Raw genomic sequence first — 16,908 nt, 5'->3', positions numbered from 1 at the left:
TTACGAAATTTTGGTCCAATATGAACTGGAGCGAAAGAAAAATGTATGTATCCTTCTTAGTAAAACAAACGGCTATAAAAAGACATAGAAACAGGCAAAACGCAACAACATCAAGAAGAAAGGAGTTTATGCTTTACTACGTGAAGAAGGAAAGTCAACTTATTAGAGTTTGTAAGCAGATGTTTTTAAACAGACATTGTCTGAAGGAGGACACATGGTACTTGACTGGTTGAGAAAAGAAGCGACTAGTCAAACAAAAACTGACGACAATAATTCCAATGAAATCACAATGCATACATCGCGTTACAAGGACATGAAAGAAAATTTAAGGCAGTTTTTTTCTGAGCTGTCAAATGTTGAGTCACACTACTGCCGGTCTTCATCTGACAAACTTTATTTGGAGCCCAACTGTAAATCCAAAGCAGCATTATTTCAATTCTATACGAGCTGGTGTCAAGAAAAACAAATGGATTCATTATCAATTGCTTCATTTTCCCACGCGTTTGAAGAAATGAACCTCTCGCTGTACCGTCCTAAGAAGAGTGTGATAAATGTGTGGCACACCGAAATGGCAACTTAACTGATGATATCTTTAATGAACGCCAAGAAAAAAAGGGAAGCCAGGGAGGCAAAAAATCGAGATAAGGAGTGAGAAAGTATCGTATTATGTATGGATTTACAATCAGTTTTACTGTCACCAAAGACAAACATCTCCTCACAATATTTTAAGACTATACTGATACACCATAATCTAACATTTTTCGATATGAAAACTAAAGATGGCTATTGCTACCTATGGCATAAGGCCGCTGGCGGTACCAGCGCCAATGACTATGCCTCAATAATTTACAGCTTTCTGAAAGATCATGTCACGAAAGATCATCCTGATCAAAAAATTATAATTTACAGTGATGGTTGTACGTCGCAGAATAGGAATTCAACACTAGCCACCGCCTTTCTAAACCTATGTATGGAATCAGAAATTACGATTGAGCAAAAGTTTCTCTCATAAATGGCACACGCAGATGGAGGCAGATTCCATGCATTCTACTATCGAAAGAAAACTTCGTCATAATAATATTAACGTACCTGCTGACCACGTTAAAATTTGTAAGACAGCACGTAAAAATCCAAGACCTTATACAGTTCATTATTTAGACCACAAATTTTTTAAGGGCTTTCGTAAACTACAGTTTGTAAAATCTTTGCGTCCAGGTAAAAGAGTCGGTGATCCTCATGTTACAGACATTCGCGCATTGCAGTTTTCACCAGATGGATCAATAGCTTACAAGCTGAGACATACCCAAGATTACCAAGACCTTGCTTTTAGTCGAGTTCCAAAGTCTACTAGAAAAGAGTTATGCTGTCAATTTAGTGAACTTCCGAACTTATATAATAATCCTATACCGATTAAAAGAGAAAAGTTTTTACATTTGCAATCTCTTAAGATAAGTATTCCAGCTGGTTATCACTCGTTTTATGACAACCTTATAGCATATATTTAAATTTTTGCATTATCTTTAAGTTAGGGTTTTGTTCGTTTATGTGAGGAATAAATAAGTTAAGTTTACTCAATTTTAATTATTAATTTTTACCCACCTCTTAGAGTAATTAAATCCCGTAAGTCCCAAAAATATTTAAATAAAAATAGGAAAAACCTGCAAGTCGAATTAAATATATCATAAGATCAAATAACTTCTTAGAAATACCTTAAAATATCAAATATGTTATATCTAAACAAATGTATATCTTGGTTTTTTCTATTTGCTAAAACAAAAATTTACACAAAGTTTTTTGTCTCCCCTGAAAAAATTTCCGTTTTGGACTTACAGGTTTAGCAGTTAGGGGAAGAAACACATTCTTGGGATAGATTAATAATTAACACAATAGGGAGTCCTTTGAGCACAATGGGCAGCTTCCAACAATGACTAACATGCATAATTTTTTAAAAACAAAATGTGAAATTTTAGAAACATTGTATTTTTCAAAAGTAGAAAAATCAAACAAACAATTATCTGCACATGCACCTAAAAGACAAGTAAGTGCATATACAAGTTCAAATAAATTTAATTGCCACTTTTGTAACAAATCACATGGAATATATCAATCTGAATCATTTCTTAAACTAAGTATTCAAAAAATAATAGAGGAAGTTAAAAAATGAAACTTTGCTTAAATTGTCTGGGAAAATCACATTTTTCAGCTAATTGTCAAATCTAGCAAATGTAGAAAGTGTGGTAAAAGTCAGAACACACTATTGTACATAGAAAATTCAAATAATAGAGTTAGTTCTAAGTTAGCTAAAAGAATACAAAGGTAACTGCACGATATTACGGCCTAGTACACAATTGCGGTCCATTACATTTAAAGTCGTAAAATAAGATAAATTTTGAAAAGGCGGGATACTCACACACTATAATCAAATCTATGATGCTTTTGAAAGCAGTAATTAAAATTCCCGCTATTTTTCACGTGGCTGCTGGCACCTTCACTTGTCATGAATACCCAGTATGCACAGAATCGTTGAATAAGCACCACGTGTTATTTTTTATGTTTAACGAGTCATCCGAATCCTCAATAGAAGTTGGTAAGATTTTATAGGTAATATCTATATTTTCAATAACCACAAAAATTACCAATAACTAGGTAATTTTTAATATTTTATTAAACAATTACTTTTGAATAACGCACGGAATTATGTTCGCATTCTGTATGTCATGTACGCTATTCCGTTCTACGGACGGAATTAAGAAATAAAAGGGTCAACTGTTATTACTTGTTTGTAACGCTTTATTACCCGAATTAGTCAAAATTTTGTTTATAAGGGAAAATTGAAACGTAAAAGTTTGCTTGAGATAATTACGCACTAATATTCTGTCAATCAGTTTCTTATTATTTGAATTCTAAACTGTGTTATATCTCAAAAATTAACCGAAGTCATACCATGAATTCGTTTTTTCAGTCGGCATTTTTATTTGTTTATTTGAGGAGATAATAATTATTTCTGGGTCTTCCTTCTTACTGATATTATTATTTTTACTTTCGTTACGTGTAATTAATATTTTCTTGAAAAAATGTCTTTTTAATGACGCACGGAATTATGTTCGCATTTTACATCTCATGTACATTATTCCGTCTTATGGACGGAATTACGGATGGGAACGGTTAAATATTATTATTATTTTTTTATTCATAATCACCTTAACGGGTAAGAGTATTGCTTTTTAGTGCTACTAAAACGTGTAACGGTTTGGTTGAGATATTTACGTGCCACTATTTGACCAGTCTGTTTACTGTTATTTGAGTTTTATAATGGTACTTATTAAATTATTCCTTAATGAGAGTCGTGCCGTATAGTAATCTTTTACAAGTATTTTTTTTTGGTTTAATTAAGAAACGTAATCAATTTTGTTAGTTTTTTTTAAACGACATTTCAAAACACATTACTGATTTCATTGGTTTTATTTTAAATTAGAAAAATACATTTAGTTAAGGTTCACAAAATATTAAATGACCGTAAAAACGTACTTTAGACCCCAATTTGAAATGGTAATGTAGCTTTTGTCCATTATTACATTTATACACAGCTTAACTATATTAAGTAGTAGGTATGATATTATTCTTAAAAACGGACCTACTTGAGACTTATATATGTAATTTTTTCCAGATAAAATGCCATCAAAAAGGTACACCCCGGAATTATTAAACGAAGGCCTGGAATCTATCCAAAGTAAAACAATGTCTGCGTATAAAGCTTCGAAATTATACAATATACCCAAACAGACATTATTAGATAAAGTACAGAGAAAATACACAAAACAATCATTTGCTGGAGCCCCAACTATTCTAACAACAACTGAAGAAAATCTTATAGTAAAATGGGTACATCATTTAGCAGATATTGGCTTTCCGATTACTAAAGATCAGTTATTATATTCAGTCTCAAAACTGGCCAAAGAGCTAAATCGTCCACACAAATTTAAAAATGGTTTACCAGGCAGACATTGGTATGAGGCATTTTTAAAAAGGAATTCAACTATTACTAAAAGAGTCTCACAAACCCTTACCACAGCGAGGGTTGGTGCTAATGCAGAGAAGATTAGAGCTTGGTTTCAAACGTTTACAGTTACTTGCAAGATAATAATTTGGTCGAAATTCTCGAAGACATTTTCGTTTTGTTTCCGTACAAGAGGATTCCACAAAATATATTATCGAAATATCCCTCCACATGGGCACTAGGTAGATCGGATAGTGGCTGGATGACGTGCCAAACATTCTATGAATACGTCACAAATGTTTTTTATCCATACTTATTGAAACAAAATATTAAAAGACCAGTTATACTATTCATGGATGGACACTCTTCCCACCTGTCGCTACCTCTAAGTGAATTTTGTAGAGACAATGTCATTATTTTAATTGCCTTGTTGCCCAACTCCACACATATATTGCAACCCATGGATGTGGCAGTTTTTCACAGCCTCAAAAATGCGTGGAGGAAAAAAGTCCATGACTGGCAAATGCAAAATAATGGTCGACGTTTAAAACGTAGCGAATTTAGTCCACTATTAGAAGACTGCATTTTAGAGTCTTTAAAACCTGAAACTATACAACATGAATTTCGTGCTTGTGGATTATTTCCTTTCAATCCGGATGCCGTAAATTATAGCAAGCTCATAAAATCTTCGAGTTCTAATAACACCACTAATGTCAACACTCCATCTACCAACTTCCCGATACAATCCTACCCAGGAACTTCAACTAACAAGAATTCGGACCAAATAGTCAAATACTTAGAGGAGTGGGCAGGTAGTGAGAAAATACGTGAATTTAAAAAATGCGATGGGGGGTGGATAGGAGATGTAAAGGATACAAATTTGTATCTTTTTTGGAAAACAGTCAACAGCAGTGTAACGACAAGCGAAAATACAAACGATAATAATTTTGAGTTGGGCAACTCAACGCTGGAAGCAAACTTTATGGATAACCTGTCTGACATTAATGTGGATTGGTCTGCCGTCAACGATGAGGATTTTATACAGTTTGACTAACAAAAGGATGGTTTTTTGAAATATTCTTCCCAGGGTAATAATTTAACAAAAAATATTGGTTCAAAACCAGACTCACAACAACAATCGGTGACACTATCTGATAACCTACTAATACCTGAAGATCTTACAAGACGTACCCATTTAATACCAGAAAAAACTGAAACCACACTTAGTAAGAATAACTGCGACATAGAAGGAGCAATACCTGAAAATATTACAACTGATAGACATTTCACACCAGAAAAAAGTGAAACTATAGCAGTTCAGTCATATCAACAAACAATTGGGACAGAAGATGATTCTAAGTCAGAATTTTCTACACCGTTTAAAAATGCATTCTATTGGCCAGAAACTGCCTCTACTAGCAAAATAAAAAAAACGGTCAAGTGAAAAATAACTCCAGCAGTAGCGACGTGTTCAGAATACATAGAGTACCAAAGACGTGTGGAACAAGAAAAGAAAAGGAAACTGGAAAAAGCAGCATTGAGGAAGATCGAGAAAGAAAACCGACTAATAATTGAAAATATAAATAGGAAAATAAAAGCGCAAAACAAAAGAAACTGTCCAATAATGGAAACAGAAAAAAAGAACAAGCAGCAGGAGAAAAGAATTTTTCTGATCAAGACAATAAAGATGATAACTGCGAAACAAAAAATCACACACTCCAACCTCTTCCTAAGGCAATCCAGATAGGAGATTACGTAGTGATTTTATAGGAAGGTGAAAGGTTTCCAGGAATTGTAAAGGCAGTTATAAATAAAAATCCAAAACAATAGAAGGTCAAAACAATGACATTTAGTGGAACCAATTGGCGCTGGCCTGATAAGGACGATATACTAATTAACAACTCTGAGGATGTCTTGAAGAAAATAAAACGTCCTATACCAGTCAACAAAAGGGGTGTATTTTCTGTTCCGGACTTTAACAGGTTGACTGCCAAGCTGAAAATTCTAATTTTTCCTGTTGCGCCAAAGTAATTTATACTAGAAAGGTGTATTAAAAAACAGTTCGGCACAAACTAAATTTTGTTATAAATTAAAAGAAAAAAATTACGGCCAAAATTTAAAATCGGCTAAAATGACCGCTCTGGCGTAGGCGGACAAAATAACCTATCTACGCCAGAGCGGTCAGCTGTAGCGGCCACCTCTATCCTTATGCTAAGGTAATAGTTCGCGCGTTTTAGCTAGTTAGTTAGTGTAGACTATTATTGGAAGGGTGTGGCTCGTTGTTTTTTATTGTGTGTGTACTTGTATTGCAAAACTACATTATGTTTACAAATCGGCGTACTTTACGTCTATTGAAATTAGCTGGAGAAATGCCTCAAACAGATGGTAATACCTGCATTATTTTATTGTTTTTCTGTAAATATAGGTTAGATTGTTTTATTTCAGCAGAGTCAGAAACAGATGACGACTTTGGTTCATTTCATTCTACAGATTTATATGTACCCTCAAGTTCGGAAGAAATGGACATATCATCTAATTCAGACGATGATGAAAATATTAGTCCAAATAAAAAGAAAATGCGGTTTGATATAAACAAAACCACTGATACTTGTGAAGCTCAAGCAGGTCCATCAGGTATTGGTAATGGGGTAAATATCAATCCACTGACAACCGAGCCGCTTAGAGATGTCACCAATATGTCCGACGATGAGTTACTACCAGAAAATAATGAGATTGGAAATGATCCAATGGTTGATAGAGGCGATTTTGTGATTGATCAACCAATTAGTAGCCCAGTTCCAACAGAATGGACAAATCCTGTTAGTAATCACCAACAATTCGATTTTACTGAGACATGGGGGCTCAACCCAATTTATGCAGCAGCTATTTTTTTAGAACAAGTTTCACCGTCAACCTGTTTTTACGCATTTCTTGATAATGAAATAGTGGATATGATAGTCAATCAAACCAATTTATATGCAACACAGCAAGTGTTAGGAAATGACGTTTCACTGAATTCGAGGTTACACGCCTGGCAACCAACGAATAAAAAGGAGATGTATCACTTCATCGATCTTCTGGGTTACATGGGATTAGTTCAAATGCCTTCACTATCACATTACTGGAGCAGAAAACCCTTATTTCGTAATGATGTTGCTTCAACTGCTACGAGTCGAAATCGCTTTGAGCTGTTGCTCAGAATGTGGCACTTTTCAAATAATGAAGAACGCAAAGAGGGAGATACACTGCACAAAATTCAACCACTTGTCGACCTATTCTTAAGAAAATATCAAGACACATATACTCCAGGAGAAGTATTTTGTATCGATGAAAGTATTGTTCCCTTTCAAGGAAGATTAGTGATGAAGCAATACATGCCTCAAAAAACTCATAAATATGGTGTTAAAGTATTTAAGTTATGCTGTGGTAAAGGCTATACTTATAAAGTCGTGATGAATTTGTCAAGAAACCTCCTGAATGCAGGTCGAACTGCCATTACTGATAATTATTACACCAGCCTTGAACTGGCTAATCGTCTACTAGACAACCGTACACATTTGATTGGAACTTTGAGATCAAATCGTAGAGGTAACCCAAAGGAGGTTTTGGATAAGACATTGAAGAAGGGCGAAACATTTTTCAAAGAAAATTCAAGAGGTGTATGTGTGATAAAGTGGCATGATAAACGCGATGTTCTTATTTTGTCTACTAAGCACACTGATAGTTGCCAACTTATTGAACGCCATTCAGGACCCATAATAAAACCGGATGCTATAATTGATTACAACGCTGGGAAATCATCAATCGATTTGTCAGACCACCAGATGTCCAGCTATAATTCCGCTTTGCGTCGATCATTAAAATGGTATCGTAAAATCGCGATCGAACTTCTGCTAGGTACAACTATTGTAAACGCTTATATAGTGTTCAAGACATTTTCTAATTCAAACATGACGATTACTAAATTCAGAGAAGAAATTGTATCTGACTTGTCAAAGGTGGGCCCGTTTATGATCAAGTCGAACAAGCTGAAGATGAACCACTGCCACCAGCAACTACAAGAAAGACTTTACGAAATCATACATTGCTAAAAAAAGATGGAATTGCTACTTCTGTAAGGAAATACTGCAGAGGTTGCTACAAGAAAAAAACTACAGGAGAAATATCTAAAAACAAAGTAAAAAAAGTTACTACATATTGCACAGACTGCCAGGGGTATCCTCATTTTTGTCTGCCACGTTTTAATTTCAAACATTTAAAAATGTAATGACTTTTAAAACCATGTTATTTTTCAATTATTTCAATAAAAACTTACTTATTTCTATCTAAAATCATTGATTTTTTACTTATAATGTACATTTTTTTTTGTGGTATACACATATAATACACAGCGCATATGTAAGTAAATATATTTACTCACATATCCATACAGGCCAGGCGGTCATGTTGCCTATGCATTTTTAACGAAATCGGCGGTCATATACCCTTTACTTTTGTTAAACAATGCACGGCGATGACCGCCAAGGCGGTCAACCTGTTGATGATGCCGATAATTAGTTAAAATTAAGTAGTCTATTGTGGATTTCCAAACTGTTTAATTTTAATTTTTTTTGTGTACTTAATACTTAATTACATTTTCTAAGTAATATTTTTTAAACTTATTTTAGTAACACCCTTGTCACTAATTTCAACTAACAAGGTGTATCTCATTTTTTTATTATTACGTCTTTTACTTGTATTTTCTAGTGCTATTATTCCTAGTTACACAAGTTTATTTGACCACCTAACCGTAGGCCGGAAATAGGTATCCACTAGAACGGAATTACTGTAGTCCTCGAAATTATAGCACGTAATTAAAGACATTGGAGTGGTCATTAAAAACATTAAATTTGATATGAAATGTAGGTTACTCTTTATAAAAAACACCGCACTCTAAATATAAAAGTTCTATTTTTGAGTTAACATTATACGACATAGCCATATATTTATTTTAACAATTGAGAATTTTGTCTCAAAGGTAGAAAAGTCTTAATAGGCCGGAATATGGTACAATTACCTAATATAATTCAACAAGAGATTTATATAATATAAATGACGACAGAATGCAGGCAAACATCACACCATCATTACATGAGAGTAAAACATCAGTAGCTAATCCTTCAATTCAAAGCACACATTATGTATCGTTACAAACATTATTGTCCACAGCTTTAATAAATATATATGATTCAAAAAACATACACACATGTCGAGCACTGTTAGACAGTGGATCTCAGAGTCATTTCATTTCAGAACAATTATGTAAGAAATTAGGGATAACATTTTCAGATGTAAATTATGCAGTTAAAGGTCTTGGACAATCCTTATCAAACATTAATAAACAAGTCAATGAAGTTATGTCATGCATAAATAATTTCAAAATGAATATCACATGTCTAGTATTACCTGTCATTACTGAAAAATTACCTTTAGTATCTTTTAATAAAAAACATTTACAAATACCAAGTCATTTAAAATTAGCTGATCCACAGTTCAATCAATCAAGTCAGATTGACATACTATTGGGATCAAATGTATTCTGGCAATTACTAGCAGTAGGTCAAATCAAATTGCGACCAAACATGCCCACCTTACAGAAAACCCAACTGGGATGGATCATTGCTGGAGATTTATTACTTTCAAGAGGTAGGTCCAACTCAACTGTCAATTATTTTAGTATTAAGAATGCATCAGAGGTCACTGATGATTCAGTAACACGTTTTTGGAATATAAAAGAAATACATGATGTCAATAAATTAACACAGACTGAACAATACTGTGAGGATCACTTTAAAAGTACTACAAAACGACATGTTAGAGGTCGATTCATACTAAATACCCCATTTAATCAGCAGATTTCCAAATTGAGAGAATCAAAACAAACATCAATCAATAGATTTTTTTCATTAGAACGTAAATTACTTACAAATTCAGAACTAAGGAGGGAATATGTCAATTTCATGTCTGAATACGAATTACTGGGACACATGACCGAAGTAAAGGAAAACAAAGGTGACACAATTTATTTTTTTACCTCATCATGCTGTAATCAACAATAAAACTTTAACTACAAAGCTTCGTGTTGTATTTGATGGATCTGCAAATATAGACGGTGGCCTATAATTGAATGATGCACAATTCATTGGACCAAGCATTCAAAGGGATATATTCACAATTTTACTTATATTTCGAAAGCATCAGATTGTTATAGCAGCGGACATATCAAAAATGTATCGCCAAATTCAAGTAACTCCAGAGCAACGAAGATTACAACAAATAATTTGGCGCAGCAATGCTAATCATAATTTAAAGACATACCTAGAAATTCACCATGATGTTAGTCAGTTGTTAGGTGAAGCTGGTTTCGAGCTTCGAAAATGGTTGAGCAATAATTCAAATGTATTACAGCAATTCCACATGAACAAAGAATTGGATTCCAGTTCAAAAAATCTAGGGGAAAATGAGCAGAACAAAACGCTTGGTGTTTATTGGAATGCATATAATGATTCTCTTTATTATTCCAGTAGTAAGATGTCATAGCATAATAAAATCACAAAACGATTAATATTATCTACAATATGTCAATTGTATGATCCCTTAGGACTAGTAGGACCAATCATAATAACAGGCAAACTCATCATCCAGGAATAATGAAAGATCAACCTGACCTGAGATGAAACTGTTTCTCAACATATTTACATTAGATGGATACAATTCAAAAATGGGCTCAACTTCTTTAACAAATTAACCATACCAAGTCATATACTACTTTCAAATTACAGTTAGACAGAACTACATGGATTTTCCTCAGAAAGGGCATACGGACCTTGTCTCTATATATGCAGTATCTCAGATGCAGAACACATTTCTTCACATTTAATATGCGCTAAGTCAAGGGTAGCTCCCATAAAGCAGGTAACACTAGCAAGACTTAAATTGTGCAGTGCAGCATTACTGGCTAAATTGTCAGATGGTAGTGGACTCCTTAGAAATAAAATTTGATAGACTATTTTTGGTCTGACTCAACAATCACCCTATCCTGGATACAAGTTCCATCGAATAGGTGGAAAACATTTGTGGCAAATAGAATGGGAGAAATTCAAGGACTCACAAATGCCAATCAGTGGCATCACGTTAAGTCAGCAGACAATCCTGCTGACTTATTATCACGTGGCACCACCACAGACATTCTCATTGGGTCACGACTGTGGTGGCATGGCCCACAGTGGCTAGAAACAGATTCTTCTCAATGGTCAATAAAGGATGTCATACAAGGAGACAACTTACCGGAGCAACGCACAGTGATAAGCCTATCAGTTAATAATGAATGTACAATGCAAGTGAACATTGACTTATTTAAAAGGTTTTCTTTTATAATACGACTACAAAGAGTTGTGGCATATATCATTCGGTTTATGAAAAACACCAAGCTAGCAAAGGAACAAAGAGAAATAGGTAGTAGGTAGTCTCACTCTCAAATAAACACAATGTGCTATGAGCACTTTACTTAAAATTGTGCAAAAGGATCGTTTTACACAAGAATATGTAAGTCTCGAAAATTCAAAGCCAATTAATAATAAAAGCAAGTTATTGTCATTAAATCCATTCATGGACATTGATGGTCTAATACGGGTAGGTGGACGTATAATGAATTCAGAGACAACTTTTGATAAGCAGCACCCAATACTTCTGCCATCCAAGCATATCACAACTAAGTTAATTCTGAAGGCTGAACATAAAAAGTTATTTCATAGTGGTGCACAAAATCAATCAGTCCTCAATTCGTGAAAGGTATTGGACAATATTAGGTCGAAACTTATGTAAAGATAACATTAGAAAATGTACCATTTGTTTTAAAATCAATCCTAAATCAAATCAATATTTGATGGGTAACTTACCTGCAATATGGGTCAACCAATACGTTCCCTTCTTTAATGTGGGTATTAATTATGCGGGACCTTATTTTTTAAAGGACAAACGATCAAGGGGAGCTAAACTTTACAAGTCATATATTTGCATTTTAGTATGCATGTCAGCTCGTGCAGTACATTTAGAGTTGGTAACCGATTTAACCAGTGACGCATTTATTGCAGCTTTAAAGCGTTTTATTGCCCGTCAAGAACGACAATCAGAGATATTTTCAGACAATGGGTCTAACTTTGTGGGAACGAATTGGAAATTTAAAGAAATAATTCAATTTTTAAATTCAAATTCTAACAAAATATCAAACTATTTGTCATTAGAAGGCATTAAATGGCACTTTATTCCAGCAAATTCTCCAAACTTTGGTGGAATATGGGAGGCAGGTATTAAATTTACAAAATCTTATTTACTACGGGTAGTAGGAAATAATGCAAATTTGGTTTTTGAGGAATTTTACACTATCCTAGTCCAAATTGAAGCCATCCTCAACTCTCGACTTTTAATCCCTTTATCCTCTGATCCTGAGGACTTACAGGCACTCACTCCAGGACACTTTTTGGTTGGAAGACAGCTCACTGCCATTCCTGAACCAGACTTATTAGATGTACCAGTGAACCCGTGCTCTGGAGAGTTCGTGCCGCAGGACTTGGTATAGCCCAAATCCACCGTTCGGCCTTCCCAGGATGGGTTAAATCCTATTCGACAAGCCGCGTCCTGATGGCTGATAGGGTGTGTCCATAGGAGGTGACCTGTCTCGCGACTCATGTCCCTTGTTGAATTGTAAGAGTAGCGGGACCGACCAAATGGATAGGAAATGAGTAAGGGATCATATGCTCCCGAATAGTTGCCCGCGGATCAAAGAGATATGACGGCGTGGGCGAGTCAGCGATGCTGTTCATTAGGCTCGAGGGGGCCTGCGCCCTGCAAGTCATATATGATCTTTTTGGTTCTCTATAAATTAATGTTTTTTACTAAGTTTTTTCACATATTTTTTTATATACATGTACTATTACCACATGTCTTTTGCTGTGCTAAGTTGAGTTAATTTGTAAACTGTATTCAGTTCAATTAATTGTCTATACAACAATTTTTTAATGTCCAGTATCATAAGCTTCGTTACACATTTTATATCTTTGACTGCTACATATCTTTTTAAGGTAACCAACTTATAATAACTTTTCCGTGGATGTTTGGTTTTTCATATTGTTCTTTTTAGATGAACTGATGATGCTTCTTGATTAAGAAGCGAAACGTCTTCAATAAATAGATAAAGTAGCCACCTTCTTTGCCTTTTATTTCTCCACTTTGACCGAAAAACCCACCACTCTTCGAGTGTTCCTTGGTTTATATTGGATTGACGGTCGTACTCCTTTTCTCGATGCTTATATATATATATATATATATATATATATATATATATATATATATATATATATATATATATATATATATATATATATATATATATATATATATATATATATATATTGATATGATATAGGAGAAAGAAAAATAGTGATTAAAAATAATTTATAAGTTATATACTAGATAATATTAGATATAAAAAGTATTTGGTTATTTAAATAAGTTATATACTAAAGATATACTATTTATGTGAGGGAATTTTTAAGAAATTAGCATATAAAAAGTATTTTTTTTTTATAATCATAATGTTGTAAATATATTTAAGTGAGCCATGTGATTAGGCAACCAGATATACATACTCTCCAAGTGACATTTTAAATAATAATTAGGAATATAAAGTGGGGTTATAATAATATGTTAGTTTAAAATGTTTAATTTATATATAGTTACTGATTTAAGTGTATATTCTGATCTGAAAAGCCTAAATGTCAACAAAATTCTCGATAGAAAAGTAAGGAATTCTCTAGATCACCGGAGATGGCTTTGTTTGCGAAATGGATTGTTCCAGAAAATTCAGACATGTAAGAGATGGAACAAATCGAATATGATTTCTTGTGAGATGATTCTGGAACATGGAAAAAGATATAAATACCCGGTGATTTGGATTCAACATGGCCAGTTTTAGTATGGAAGTTAGTTAGAGTCAGTCAATCAGTAAGTTCAAGATAATCAGAAGGTCCAATTGTTCAATATAGTGAGTTAAATGAAGATTAAGAAACAGTATAAAGAAAATATTATTGAAGATTAAAAATTATGTTATGTATAAATGGTGATTGGATAATGGAAGAAGTATTAATTGAATATTAAAATTATATAATATATTTGGTGATTGGATATTGGTATATTGAAAAGAAGAATAAATATAAATATATAATATATTTGGTGATTGGATATTGGTATATTGAAAAGAAGAATAAATATAAATGCTGTTTGCTGGTTTGCTTGGTGGTTTATAAATGCTTAAGAAGAAATATATTTTAAATTGGTGGAAGCTGATAATTGGAAAAAGTAATTTCACAAAAACAAGGATAACCGAAGTACGAAGACATTGAGTGGTGATTAGAATCTATATAGTGGAAAACAGTTCATTTAGGCATTCAGTGGCAGAAAGGTACAAAATTTTGTTAATATAATTTAGTTAGTGTCATAACAATTTCAATTTTGAAGATAGTTTTTTTTTTAAATTTTACATTGTCTATAGAATTTAATTAGTTTTATAAGAATTTAAATTTAAAGATAGTTTATTTGAAATTTACATTGGCTAGGTTAGATATATATATGTGTGTTTCATAATAGATATAATAAAGATAATTTAAAAAAGTACTTACAAACTAATTCTTTGAGAACCGCGATAAAAACCCTATATATTATATTATTAAAAATACTCATTGCTCATCATTCACAAACAATACATCATAACAATATATATATATATATATATATATATATATATATATATATATATATATATATATATATATATAGAAATGTAGCCATAAGCTCCCTTACTATTAAGAATCAGCAGATTCCGATATCCGACGTTATAAATAGGAAGACATCAATATTTTAATTATTATTGTAATTATTATGTTTCAATAGTCAAGTTTAAATCATTAAATGTAGTAGTTTGTAGTATTTCTCAAAATTGTAACTTTTATTTTCGAAATAAAGATTTTTTTTGGGAAACTCAACGTTGAAGAAACATTTCTGGCGCTGCGAACAGGATATTTCATACAGAAACATAGTCGTTTCCTGGTCTACATTAGTTTAATGAAATCCTGAAGAACCTGGTAAAAGAGAAAAATGTATTGGAAATCAAACACGATCATCCTTGCGTAAGTTTTTCCTTTCTTTACCATTGTTTATGAGCATTTATTATTTTAATTGAATTCTTAAACATTCACATTGAATTTATTATTTATTGAATTTATATTATTTATAACATTTTACTTCAACGAATTTTTTATATATACTTGCATTTATATTTTTTCATGTTTGCATATATTTTATGAGTACATTGAATGATATTTCCCAAAATAGTATAGAATATTTAAGTTTACTATTCGACAATTTAAATCTAAAAATAAAAAGAAATCTACAAACCTCTAAATCTAAGCCTGCATCTAAATTACGTTCCAAAATGCCGATGACCAATAGCGATATTGCTAGCCTTTGCTCAACTCTGCCCGAATTCTCTTCTGGAGACAACCTCTCCACCTTTATCAAAGCAGTAGATAATTTAATAGTTTTCTTAGGCACCCAAGATTTAAATCCGTCCCAAGAATTTATCTTAAATTCCCATATCGTATCTCGAATTAAAGGAGAACCTAGAAATTTCTTAAACTATTCTAATAAAACCAATTGGACAGAAATTCGTCCAGCGTTATTAACTAAATACGGAGACAGACGTTCCGAAGACATATTAGTAACACAACTATCCACCACCGTCCAAAAACATAGTGAATCCTACGACAATTATCATCAGAGAATAACTACAAATCTGAACGATTTACTCCAACACATCACCCTAAACGATAATCCCGCGACAGTAACTTTTAAAACTCCATACTTCAAAAACATTGCCCTCAAAACTTTCTGTACCGGAATCAACGAGCCTTATTGCGAATACTTATCGCATTTTGAATTAAATTCCCTAGAAGAAACCCTTCAAAAGTGTATTGCCTACGATAACCACAAAAATCAACAACAATACATGAACTTCCTTAAGAGCCAACAAAACAAAAAGGCCCCACTCAAAAATAAATCCTATCAATCTTCGAATAATCAAAGATCCACAAACTTCCAACCCACATACTCAAACTTCCAACCCACGCATTCAAATTATGTGAGACCTTCAACTCACAACACAGAGCCCAATTTTAACTTCACTCCACAACAGAACTATAATTTTCCTCAGAGACAAAATTTCAGTTCTCACGAACAAACTCAATCCTTCCAACGAAACAATGTTCCGAAAAACAACCAACAAAGATTAAATAAATATAAAGCTCCTCGACCCCAACCAAATTTTGCTACTCCAATGAGCGGTGTTCAAACTACCACAACCAGAAACCATCAGCCCATGACAATTACAACTAATAGAAGCCACAATTTTCACATAGACTCAAATGATACCCAATATTTCGAAAATGATTTCGAAAATTACGAATCCGAACAAGAGCCCGAGTTGCATGATGAAAATCATCGGGATTTTCAAGCCATCCCGTTAGACGATCCTCCACCCCTGTATAAACCTACATAATATTGAAAGTTCCCCTGGGTTACCCTGCTTCGTTACACCCAAAACACATCTACGCGTTTTAATCGATACCGGCGGTTCCCATTCAATTTTAAATCCGCGAGCTCTCAAACTATTTTATAAAAATCATATTTATAGAAAACCTTTTTCGCTAACGTCAATGAAAATTACTTCCAAGCACGACTTAAATATTAAGACGCCACTATTCCTAGAATATGGAATTCCACAAACATTCGACGTAAAAGTCGCCGACTTTAGTCAGCAC

General features: G+C 33.3%; 3 protein-coding genes across 3 annotated transcripts; all 3 read left to right on the top strand.

Moving 5' to 3' along the window:
* Positions 1-9,099: 9,099 nt before the first annotated feature.
* Positions 9,100-10,095, top strand: LOC140451095 (uncharacterized). The gene has a single exon (XM_072544820.1). It carries the CDS (start codon positions 9,100-9,102, stop codon positions 10,093-10,095), a length of 996 nt encoding a protein of 331 aa, XP_072400921.1.
* Positions 10,096-11,124: 1,029 nt separating this feature from the next.
* Positions 11,125-11,502, top strand: LOC140451094 (uncharacterized). Its single transcript, XM_072544819.1, has one exon. The coding sequence runs from the start codon at positions 11,125-11,127 to the stop codon at positions 11,500-11,502; it is 378 nt and encodes a 125-aa protein (XP_072400920.1).
* Positions 11,503-12,065: 563 nt separating this feature from the next.
* Positions 12,066-12,614, top strand: LOC140451093 (uncharacterized). The gene has a single exon (XM_072544818.1). The coding sequence runs from the start codon at positions 12,066-12,068 to the stop codon at positions 12,612-12,614; it is 549 nt and encodes a 182-aa protein (XP_072400919.1).
* The last annotated feature ends 4,294 nt before the right edge of the window (positions 12,615-16,908 follow it).

The sequence above is a fragment of the Diabrotica undecimpunctata genome, chromosome 9 (genome assembly GCF_040954645.1).
Source record: "Diabrotica undecimpunctata isolate CICGRU chromosome 9, icDiaUnde3, whole genome shotgun sequence".
NCBI lineage: Eukaryota > Metazoa > Arthropoda > Insecta > Coleoptera > Chrysomelidae > Diabrotica > Diabrotica undecimpunctata.
The sequence above is the reverse complement of the archived record's forward strand: the minus strand, read 5'-3'. Positions and strand labels throughout refer to the sequence as shown.

Bases quoted from the DNA above. Each gene is read 5' to 3' on its own strand.
- LOC140451094 (XM_072544819.1), top strand. From the start codon at position 11,125: ATGGGAGAAATTCAAGGACTCACAAATGCCAATCAGTGGCATCACGTT.
- LOC140451093 (XM_072544818.1), top strand. From the start codon at position 12,066: ATGTCAGCTCGTGCAGTACATTTAGAGTTGGTAACCGATTTAACCAGT.
- LOC140451095 (XM_072544820.1), top strand. From the start codon at position 9,100: ATGCAGGCAAACATCACACCATCATTACATGAGAGTAAAACATCAGTA.